The sequence below is a fragment of the Centruroides sculpturatus genome, unplaced genomic scaffold, assembly GCF_000671375.1.
Source record: "Centruroides sculpturatus isolate CEXI.00-Female unplaced genomic scaffold, Cexi_2.0 scaffold97, whole genome shotgun sequence".
Taxonomy (NCBI): Eukaryota; Metazoa; Arthropoda; class Arachnida; order Scorpiones; family Buthidae; genus Centruroides; species Centruroides sculpturatus.
Window position 1 is genome coordinate 391,688 of NW_019384412.1, and position 12,778 is coordinate 404,465.

The 12,778-nt window shown below is 28.5% G+C and overlaps 1 protein-coding gene across 1 annotated transcript in view; it reads right to left on the reverse strand.

The window, feature by feature from the left end:
• Window positions 1-5,025: 5,025 nt before the first annotated feature.
• The window catches only part of LOC111619046 (putative fatty acyl-CoA reductase CG5065), a 17,536-nt gene continuing 9,783 nt past the window's right edge, over window positions 5,026-12,778 (reverse strand). Inside the window, exons 2-4 of the mRNA XM_023360688.1 lie at window positions 11,069-11,177; window positions 5,664-5,777; window positions 5,026-5,383 (exon numbers count right to left, since the gene is read on the reverse strand). Coding sequence (XP_023216456.1) covers window positions 5,204-5,383; window positions 5,664-5,777; window positions 11,069-11,161 — 387 coding nt within the window. The 5' untranslated portion in view covers window positions 11,162-11,177 and the 3' untranslated portion in view covers window positions 5,026-5,203. The remainder of the gene's footprint in view (window positions 5,384-5,663; window positions 5,778-11,068; window positions 11,178-12,778) is intronic.

The following is a 12,778-nucleotide window of genomic DNA, read 5'->3' on the forward strand; positions in this document are numbered from 1 at the left end:
GCCATTAAAGTTTTCTATGTTGCGTGTATCCTCGACATAAATTATCTAAATGTATTTGATATAATGTAAAACGTTTTTAAATTTTTCAGTTTTATGAAATACTTTGCTAAATATGAGCGATCAATTTACACTTCCACAGACTGACACAGAAGTAAGGATATATCTTTTACACTCTGTCCAAAAAATTCGAGAAAGAGAAGATTCTATTGTTGAGTTTATATTCAATAGAATCTTCTCTTTCACACACACACATATATCACACACAGACATATATATATAAGTCATACATATCCAATCGGAGAATTTCATCTATAGTTTACACGCGATCTATACACTTCATAGTTGTAAATGTACATAAAATGTTTTTATTTCAGAATAAAATCTTGTGTCATTTTGAACATATTCGTTAAAATCACATATACAGTAGAACCTCGAAAACTCGGCTCTCGATAACCCGGCACTCCGGATAACTCGGCCACACCCTGGCAGGGCAAAAAAATCCTTAGTTAATTAATTTTCATTATAGACAGTTTTATAAAAGTATAAAAGCTCTCGTAAAGTATTTTTCTGAGGTCTGTCTTATCAGGTAAATTACTGTACACAGTGTATACATTAATTTTCATTTTCATGTAGTAAAGGCTCTATGCCTTCATAAAGGACGTACTTTTCCTTTGTTTAAGGGTATTTGGGCAGTTTATTCTCTGTTATATTCTCAAGTAAACAATACATACAAGTACAGTACAGTATTTTCTGAGGAAACACTCGTACTTATTTTTTTTAACCCCATTCCCGATAACCCGGCATTTTCACAAACTCGGCCACCCTTCGGTCCACATTAGGCCGAGTTTTCGAGGTTCTACTGTATTTAAGGTCAAAGTTCACTAAAATACGAAGTTTTAATAGCTCCTGACTTTTGAATCATATCATCCTCTTTGGTACTTTATAATAGTAATTTTTGTTTATGAATAAAAATGATAAAGTTCTTATTTATATTTACCCCTTTTTAGCTTTATCCCAAGCGGAAACGATTGTCATGTTCGCGCAATAATCAACAGGAACATATTCATTTATCGCTATTAAATCCCCAGGAATTATTCTTATTAACCCTTTACCAAACTGAAAAAATTAATGATTTAATGTTATTTAAATTATACTTATAATTGAATAGGCATTCCAATTTAAACTGAAATAAAAAAAATTAGTAATGAAATAAAATAAAAAAATATAAATAATAAAATAAAATATAACAAAAAATATATTAAACAATGATTTTTCTAAGTAAATAATTTTCAACTCACTATCAGAAGAGTCTAGTGTACAAGAGTAAGATAAAGCAACATGCGATATAAAATTAAAATAAGTGAAATAATAAAGTGAATAAAGTGAAAAATAAAGTAAAAACAAAATGTATGAAATTGTAATAAATATGAAAGCAGCAAAGACCGATACAGTAGAGATACTGCATTAGGCTGTCACTCCAGAAAAATTGGGTTCGAGTTCGAATGGAATCCTCAAAAGTTTTTGTGGATTGTTTGACACTCACTTCATTCGACTATGCTTATTATGGACTTAATCAAAGATGGGGACCCCTTGTCTATTACCCGGAGCCCAACAGTGGATGAGTGAATTAAACCACTGAATAATGGTCGTATGTTCGCGCTATTCACATACTGGCCACGTGGAGTTTTCCGGGTTTCATTCACATGTTTAACACCTAACAAGGCGCCAATTTTACGTAGAAATTCTTGTCTGGAGGTATTCCCTCATAGTAGATCTCTCAATTGTTGCGTTGTCTTCTTCAATATCCAATCCAATCTTTCATGTAGTGACTATACACAAAACATTTCCACAAATAAACCCACAGCGTTACTTTCGGAGTCAACGTTTTATCACAAATAACGAGTTGGTAATTCGTTTAAAATGCTCATGGAATGGGTTTAAAAAAATCGTAATATAAGTATACATAATCAAGACATTTATGATTTTTATCTACTTTAAGCTGGTTCCTATTTTAATTTAAATTAACATGAACTTAGTGCTTGACTAATTCAACAAATTATTATAATCAACAGATATTTCAAAACACTGACCTTTTCAATCAAACATTTGTTTTCATGATTAATTTTAGAATTAAAATTTTGAATTTTTATTTTGTATATATATATATATATATATATATAATGAAACTGCAGAACTACATAAATATTTCATAGAAGGAAAATTATTTCGAAGAAATTTTTCATCAGCATAAAAAGAATTAAATTTATTATTCTGATCAGGATGTAGCTTGATGTTATTTTGCCTTTGTAATATTGATAAAATCGTGATGTTCTCTATGTCGTTTCTGGTTTCCTGTCAAAATCTTCCATGTCAAGTGTCACCGAGATAAATAATAATGTGTTTTCGCTATTGAATTCTAATACAAAAGTACAGTGGAAATACATCATTACAATTTTGTCAATTTAATTAGGGTCAGCAACACAAGGAAAAGTTAAGAAAATTGGCGGGTTTTTTTTTTACGATTTTAATAATTAGATTCCTTGAAAATTTTAATCATCTATCATTAAATTTTTATGTAATGTTTCAATATATTCAGTTTTAACGACGTTTTATTATCTTATATAATATTCTTCTTGAAAGAAAACTTATAAATTGAGGAATACAGCTTACAGATCTACTTATTAATAATATATATATATTTTTTCGAATTTTCTATATTTATAAATAGGTTAGTTATAGGATATATTCTTTTGTTTAAATTCTTTCTTTTAACATGAACAATGCTTTAGTTTCGTCATTAACTATGAATATTTTATAATTAAAAACGTTTTCTTGAAGGATTTTATACATTATTATTTAAATATTTATGTATTTTATAAACTGATTATATATTTACATTCCGCTTACATAATACATAGTCAATCTCATACAACCTTTCGATATACTACCATTCGTACTGTATAAAGAATTATTTTTAAATCTAAACAATTAATTGCACCTACGAATGGCACGATACGATACTTAAATATAAATTTAATGTTGAAATAAACACAGTATGTAAGTATATTGCCCTTAACTAGCTAGATTAGAGACATTTAGGAGCTGCATTATATACAATGTAGGCATCTGAGGAAGAAGAGAGAAATAAAAATATAATTATTAAGTATATTTACATTTAACTCAACTCGAATTGGCATCATTATCTCCCCAAAAGTGAAAGTGAATCTAGCATCTTGCAGAGATGCTCAAATTCGGATTATTGTTCTATAATAATTTCAGAATATGGTTAAAATAAATTAATAATAAATTAAATAAATATTAACAATAAAAATAAAGTCAGTTCTATAGAAAGGTTGAGACACTCTTCATTATGATTTTTGATTCCTTTGAATTATCTGTCATCCGTGATCTTCGTGTTAATAAAATACCATAAAATAATTAAAATATTAAACCTGTATTTTATTGTATTTTTACTATCGTTATGTATCCAAAATGATTGATTAGGCTGCAATTTGAAAACTTTGTAGACTTATAAATTCCCACTGTGTCTGTATGTCTTTTCTTAATCTCGAGAACAGATAGATAAAAATGCAGACCAGATATGGAAAGTTATGAATTTCCAATCTGGACTGGAATTCATATGATTTCAATTTAAAATTTTCTCCAGAGTAGAATTAGATAAATGATCGATATGACTCGATTGCTAGCAGGAAAGTATGATGTACAGGGGTAAGTATGATGTTGAGGTGGAGAGCATATATTTTATGTTAAATACATTAAAAATTGCAGCCCGTCATTGTGACGATGTCATGTCACAATAAATAATTGCTCGATATACAGTACATTTACGTGTTTTCTTTTTGGTGGTGTTGAGTGTCAGTAAAACTATGTAAAACGAAATTCTGCGTAAATTTGTGTTCCATTCCAAATACTCCCGAATGATTCTTATGCAATCAACATTAAATTGAACAGAAAACCATTAAAATGTTTTAATTATGTTCTTTCTATATAACTTAGCATTAAATTTCATTATGAAAGTAGCGTTAATATTCAGAATTAGATATCAGTATGTTATATATATAATTAATTATAAAATTACAAATAAATTTATATTAATAAAAGGTTAAAAGATACGAGAATTTAAAATACACTTTACTTACCGAAATGATGAAAGCCACCAAAAGATTATATTGATCAATCCATCCCTGGAAAGTAATAATTAAATTAAATATTGATTAAAGGAAAATGATAAAATTAATCAAGAGTTTAGAAATATATTATATATTTTCATATATTGTTTAATAAATTATAATAAACGAGCAATTATTTATTGTGACATCGTTAAGAAGCCGGGCTGCAATTTTTAATCATATTTTTAATATATTTAAAATATATGCCTTCCACCTCAAATCAGTAGTGGCATGCCCCTCTACATCATACTTTTCCTTTAGCAATACAGTCGACCCCCCTATAACACTTTTGATTATTCCGTTTTATATGAATTCCATGTTGTACGAGTCATTTCGATTTTACAAATACATGAGCTGTTCACAGCCCGGCACACGTATTTGTAAAATCTAAGTGACTCGTACAACATGGAATTCGTATAAAACGGAATAATCAACAGTTACAGGAATAATCAATTACGCCAATTACGTACCACATTAATTAAGTCAATTAATCATTAGAGACAAAATATAATAATTAATAAGTTGTATAAATTTGGGTATTCTTCTTCTTTCCCTCATCAAGCTGGCCTACTCCATTGCTGGTCGGAATGCTCGTAATTGATACCAAGTAATATGCAGGAGGCGTGCGTTATATAAATCAATAATTTTTACTAGTAATTTAAACAAATCTTACTTCAATTGGTTCTTTTAATGTTGACGTAATTAATGGCGGGCGAACAATAATAACNTATTTTAATAAAAGTTAATAATATGATACTTTTTTGCAGGATGGCAACAATGTAAAACGTTTAGAGATGGCAACACTAATTAGACCGCCATTTTGAGATTTCATGTTACTTCAGTATCGTCACTCTTGAAAAGAGAGACAATAAACGATGTGTGATAGAAGGAAAGGTATTGGAAATAGCGATTTCTAACTGATATACCAATAATAATTACAATTTTTTTGAGTCTAGTTTTAAAGAATTGTATATAAACAAATGTACGTATTTTATATAATTAAATATTTTTACTTACTTCAAAGTTAAATCAAATCGGACAGTTGCACCAATATGAAATATCACCGATACATTATTACGTAACATACAATAATCATCAGAATTAATACCAATATTCTCGGAATTGAAATCTCCTGGAATACATATCACTTTATCGAAAAAATTAGGTTTTTCTTTTTTTAATCTGTCGTAAAGCTAAATATTGATATTGAAAAAATTATAATTAAAATATTTAAAATAATATTTTGATATACAGTCGACTCCCCTATAACACTGTTGATAATTTCGTTTTATATGAATTCCGTGTTGTACAAGTCACTTAGATTTTACAAATAAATGAACCGTTCACAGCCTGGTACACGTATTTGTAAAATCTAAATGACTCGTACAACATGGAATTCATATAAAACGGAATTATCAACAGTGTTATAGGGGGTCGATTGTAATTTAATTAAAAATAAAAAAAGATACTTACCTTATTATCAAACACCTTTCTCAATCTCGAATTAGGGTCTACACCGTGTTTGTTTCTAATTAGTACGTAAATATTCTTTAAATCACATGATCTTAATAATTTCTCTAGCAAAACCTATAAAAATAAAATACATATTTAACTGAAAAAATAAATAAATTTAATTTTATATCTTCTATTTTCTCATAACACTTCTGTATTTGTTAACATTTGTTATTATCGAGTGTTTATAAAGTTTTATTGAAATGCAATTCATTTGGTTGCTATCTTAAAATTGCAGACCTATAAATTCTTACTGGAGTGTTGGTATGTCTGTCTGTTCTTTCTTAATCTTGAGAACTGAGTTAGATAGATGAAAGGCGAGATAGATATGGAAACCTTAGGTACAGAAGGCCTCGATTAACGATATAAGAATTTCCTATGTAAACTAGAAGTTCATGTTATTTCAATTCAAAAATTTTAATTAAAATTATATGAATGAAGATCCAATCTCATGTTCTATTAAATTTTCTCGATTATTTAGTACAGTAGAGCCTCGAAAACTCGGCCTAATGTGGACTGAAGGGTGGCCGAGTTTGTGAAAATGCCAGGTTATCGGGAATGGGGTTAAAAAAACAAGTACGAGTGTTTCCTCAGAAAATACTGTACTGTACTTGTATGTATTGTTTACTTGAGAATACAACAGAGAATAAACTGCCCAAATACCCTTAAACAAAGGAAAAGTACGTCTTTTACGAAGGCATAGAGCCTTTACTACATGAAAATGAAAATTAATGAATATATAGTGTACAGTAATTTACCTGATAAGACAGACCTCAGAAAAATACTTTGTGAGGCATAAAGCTGACTTTATCATGACAATTAATTAACTAAGGATTTTTTTGCCCTGCCAGGGTATGGCCGAGTTATCCGGAGTGCCGGGTTATCGAGTGCCGAGTTTTCGAGGCTCTACTGTATTACATGCATTTATAATACATTTCTTTTAATCACTCCTAACGAATTTCTATAGTAAAAGAGTTTATATAGTGCATAAATATTGCAATTACAAATTAAAATCACTATTTATATTATAATAGTTATAGAAAATTAATTAAGAAATTTACATAAATTTATTTTAGTAATAAAAATATACAGATACATATAAGGTGTCTTTAAAGGTGTTTTCCAATGTAAAATGTTCATGTGATTGTATAATCTATTAATATATAAAAAGTTGATTTGTAAACCTGTAATATAAAAGAATTTTTTGAGAGTAAAAGTTCAGATACGTGGTAACAATAATCAGAGCAAAAATGGCGACTAAAGAAGAGAAAGCTGAATGTGTGGAATGACAGAAACGAAATTAATTTTTTAAAGTAAAGTAAGAATTGTAATATTGAATAAAACTCATCTATTATGAAGAAATAAGAACTAACCTATATTTATGAAAATTAATTTTACAAGGTATATCGAAGACATGATCATTCCTTCAGTTACCCAAACCCTGAACGATTATCCGAACTTTTATCCAATTATTTCAATATATATTAATCCCAAAATATGGTATTGCAAAGTACTTAGTGCAGCGGAATTTCGGAACAACGTACTGAATCTTTATTCAGTTTTGTCATTTTGTGAGTGACACTTGCCTGGCAGAGTCGATGTTCTTCATCACTATTCTGCTGTTGAACAACGAGAGAAATTATAGAGAAATTATTAGGCTTTTCAGTGTTTGCCTATGATGTTAATTAGGATAGCATCTCAGCAGTTTCCTTTATTTTGGGGACAAGCAAAGTGTAAATAAGATATTTATTCTTGAGGAATTTTTAACGCAGGCTCTTAATATTAACACAGAAAATAGAGTAAACAGTTTAGATATTAAATTGATAGTAGCGGGAGTTCTTCAATAGGGTGTGGCAAATACTGACAAATAAATTGAGAGATGTTAGCTTATTCACAAATATGTTGAGCTGACAGATCTAATATTTAAGGTGGTGAGTAATGTTGATTTTACAGCATTTTATGTACTAAATAATAGTTATTGCAATTTATGTTACATTGGTGATGGAGCTTTATGTATAGCTTCTGTAATCCCCATAGCAGGATGAAGCCCTTTATCGATTCTAAACCCAAAATACTCATTTGCTAGTAAGAGAAATGTATATTTTTCCTTATTTATCTTCTAACCAGAGCTTTTAAGATTCTTAAACGTTTTTTTAAGTTTTGCAGGTCGTGTATCATCTCTTCCATCAATTAATATATCATCTGAATAAATGCGATCACGTTCGCCATCTTCGTTTTTCCCTAGTAATTCTACACTTTAATTGACGATACTTCGTTTAGTTCTTTATTTTAATCCTCGATACCAGTTTCTGTTATGTCGAGGCAGTAAATATTAAGCAACAAAACCAATTTATTAATTTTGACACACTTGATCAACATAATTTAATAATATAATTCGTTAATAAAAACTGGCCGCCATTTTTCTATTGTTTTGCAACGCCTCGAACACAGGGTATTTTATTGTAAACCGTAGAGTTTATTTTCCATAGCTTATCAGCTATTATGTATTTTAATAAAAGTTAATAATATGATACTTTTTTGCAGGATGGCAACAATGTAAAACGTTTAGAGATGGCAACACTAATTAGACCGCCATTTTGAGATTTCATGTTACTTCAGTATCGTCACTCTTGAAAAGAGAGACAATAAACGATGTGTGATAGAAGGAAAGGTATTGGAAATAGCGATTTCTAACTGATATACCAATAATAATTACAATTTTTTTGAGTCTAGTTTTAAAGAATTGTATATAAACAAATGTACGTATTTTATATAATTAAATATTTTTACTTACTTCAAAGTTAAATCAAATCGGACAGTTGCACCAATATGAAATATCACCGATACATTATTACGTAACATACAATAATCATCAGAATTAATACCAATATTCTCGGAATTGAAATCTCCTGGAATACATATCACTTTATCGAAAAAATTAGGTTTTTCTTTTTTTAATCTGTCGTAAAGCTAAATATTGTTATTGAAAAAATTATAATTAAAATATTTAAAATAATATTTTGAAATACAGTCGACCCCCCTATAACACTGTTGATTATTCCGTTTTATATGAATTCCATGTTGTACAAATCACTTAAATTTTACAAATACGTTTCCCGGTCNTCAATAATAATAAATTTATTTACAAGAAGAACAAAATTTTACAATGCAAATAGTTGAATATGACTTGAATCACACTCGTTATTATATTATATACATGCCTTACGATGAATAAAATAAACTATAAAAGACGTGATGAAAGTTTTCTTTGTGTTTGTATCGATTGCAAAAGAATTAACCTGTTTATTATGGCAATTCCTAAAACACGTTCACCTTACAAAATAATTACATCCTTTGAAAAAAGTAGTCTAGATTATAATGTGTCATTGAAGCAGTAGAACAATATAGAATTATAAAATACAACAGAAGAATTTAATTATTTATTTTTCAATCTGATATATTCTATAATTATATAATTATGTATAATATTAATAATCTAAGAGCAGTTATAGAAAAAAAAACTATTGATCAATCAAAGTTTATATATATATACTGTCCGCAGTATGAGGTTTTGATTTTCGAAAGAGAAATTTTACTTTAAAATTCAGCTTCTCGGACGAAATTTGGGGTTGTTGTTTACTTAACATCTGTATAATATTTCCGTTTTCTAATGAATTTCGGATATGAAAGGATTCGCTAAACTTTCCTTACAAATTATTCTACAAGTGAAGTCATGATGCTTTGCGTAGTCGTGAGTTACCTGTTAAACTCTTCTATCAAAGAAATAACAATGCCAGCTTGGTATTTTGGCGCTTATAAGAACTGTAGGAATTTAAAATAAAGAAAAACAAACGAAATTTTTAGAGCTTAGAGAGAGAGGACACGTAGAGCTATTGTATATATCAGAGCAGAAGGATGGTACACCTGCTGCATATTAGTGTTCAGAATAGTTTAATTAAAGAAAGTATCGATGGAAAGCGAGAATTGAAACATTAAAAGATTCACAGAAAATAAGATGTAAAAAATATTATTTCCTCCAGAAAATAATATATGAGTACATTAATGACGTCGTATGTTAAGAATCGAAATTAAAGAAAATCTGGTAACGTTTCCGGAATTCTTTATTTATTTTCATATCTAATATGGTAATAACCTGTAAGTTTTCAGATTGGCTATGAAATATTAAAGTGGCTTTATCTCCAAAATCAACGGTCTGATTTTCATGAATATTTTTAGGAACATTTTCTCCTAATATGTTCCTCTTGCAAAATTTCAGAAATTTTTGACAAAAGGTACAGGAGTTATTAAGCTTCAAATTGAGTGAAAAAATCTTGCCCCCTATACACATACTTACTAAATTCGATTTATATGAATACATAGAATAAAACCATTGTAATCATCTATATCTATCTATATCTATACTACTATATAAAGAGACAACGTATTTTTCGTTTGTGACCACTAACCGTGAAAACTACTGAACAAATCGTTACCAAATTTTAACNCTAACTCAAATATTTTATTAAATTTCTATAAAGTCGGACTAAGTAAATGATCAAATAATATAATTTGGACGATTAGGACACACTGTTGTACTAGAATCAATAAATAGAAACTAACCTTAGCACAAAAATGTGGTCTAATCATCTACTTTTTGACCAAATTACTATTTAATCATTTAATATTAGCTTAATTATAGCTTATTCCTGCTTAAACCAATTCTGCGATAGATGGTCACAGTGCAAAAAATAAATAAATGGCATTTGTTAAATCTGAAAACATTTTAACATAACTCATTTGACTGTGTCATTTTGGATATAACTTACAGTCTCGACGTATACTGTACGTAAATGAGTCTGTCACTGACATTGTGGCCATTTCACTCATGCTGTTTGGGTTAAATGGCCAATGTGATGATCTATTAGTGGTTTTTATTGCCACAGGTGTATTCATTTTCACGCTTAAATGTGTGCTAAAATAAACTTCGATCAAAAATAAATTTTATCTGATTTAATACTAAAACATTTATTTATTTTAAAAACTGTCGCCATTTATTCTGAAATTATTCACACGTTTGATAAATTTATACATATTTAATACTGTTATCACCTTATTCTATATTTTTATTAAATCAAGTTTTTTTTTTTCTATTTGTAAAATAAATATAACTTAAATACTTGTAAACTTAAGGAAAGCATTCATCAAAATACACATGAAATCTCAACGTATTTCCACAATTTTCTCTCATTAATATCAGAAGATATAACGATAAGAAAGTTTATACATATCAATAGGTTCGTTAAGATGCTTATAAATTTTATAAAAATATATAATTTATTAAATGAAAATAAATTATTTTACATTACCTTTCCTACAAATCCTGTTCCTCCTGTTACAAAAACTGATTTCCCATTATAGAAGTCTCTAACATCACCGATATTCTTATCAATATCAATCATGATATAAATATTATAACTGTAAAATATATATAAATTAATTTTATGTTATAAAATCTTCAATAATAATAAATTTATTTACAAGAAGAACAAAATTTTACAATGCAAATAGTTGAATATGACTTGAATCACACTCGTTATTATATTATATACATGCCTTACGATGAATAAAATAAACTATAAAAGACGTGATGAAAGTTTTCTTTGTGTTTGTATCGATTGCAAAAGAATTAACCTGTTTATTATGGCAATTCCTAAAACACGTTCACCTTACAAAATAATTACATCCTTTGAAAAAAGTAGTCTAGATTATAATGTGTCATTGAAGCAGTAGAACAATATAGAATTATAAAATACAACAGAAGAATTTAATTATTTATTTTTCAATCTGATATATTCTATAATTATATAATTATGTATAATATTAATAATCTAAGAGCAGTTATAGAAAAAAAAACTATTGATCAATCAAAGTTTATATATATATACTGTCCGCAGTATGAGGTTTTGATTTTCGAAAGAGAAATTTTACTTTAAAATTCAGCTTCTCGGACGAAATTTGGGGTTGTTGTTTACTTAACATCTGTATAATATTTCCGTTTTCTAATGAATTTCGGATATGAAAGGATTCGCTAAACTTTCCTTACAAATTATTCTACAAGTGAAGTCATGATGCTTTGCGTAGTCGTGAGTTACCTGTTAAACTCTTCTATCAAAGAAATAACAATGCCAGCTTGGTATTTTGGCGCTTATAAGAACTGTAGGAATTTAAAATAAAGAAAAACAAACGAAATTTTTAGAGCTTAGAGAGAGAGGACACGTAGAGCTATTGTATATATCAGAGCAGAAGGATGGTACACCTGCTGCATATTAGTGTTCAGAATAGTTTAATTAAAGAAAGTATCGATGGAAAGCGAGAATTGAAACATTAAAAGATTCACAGAAAATAAGATGTAAAAAATATTATTTCCTCCAGAAAATAATATATGAGTACATTAATGACGTCGTATGTTAAGAATCGAAATTAAAGAAAATCTGGTAACGTTTCCGGAATTCTTTATTTATTTTCATATCTAATATGGTAATAACCTGTAAGTTTTCAGATTGGCTATGAAATATTAAAGTGGCTTTATCTCCAAAATCAACGGTCTGATTTTCATGAATATTTTTAGGAACATTTTCTCCTAATATGTTCCTCTTGCAAAATTTCAGAAATTTTTGACAAAAGGTACAGGAGTTATTAAGCTTCAAATTGAGTGAAAAAATCTTGCCCCCTATACACATACTTACTAAATTCGATTTATATGAATACATAGAATAAAACCATTGTAATCATCTATATCTATCTATATCTATACTACTATATAAAGAGACAACGTATTTTTCGTTTGTGACCACTAACCGTGAAAACTACTGAACAAATCGTTACCAAATTTTAACTGTAGCATCTTTATGACCCCCGGAATGTTTACCACTAATCAAACCTGCAGATTTTTTATTAATTAAATAAAACTACAATGGATTTTTGTCTAGGGTTAAGGCTTTTATGTCCAACAGATGGCGCTACGAGTATGACTCCCTAAGTTTGCTTTTCTGTGAGGATGAACTAAAGCAGATCAT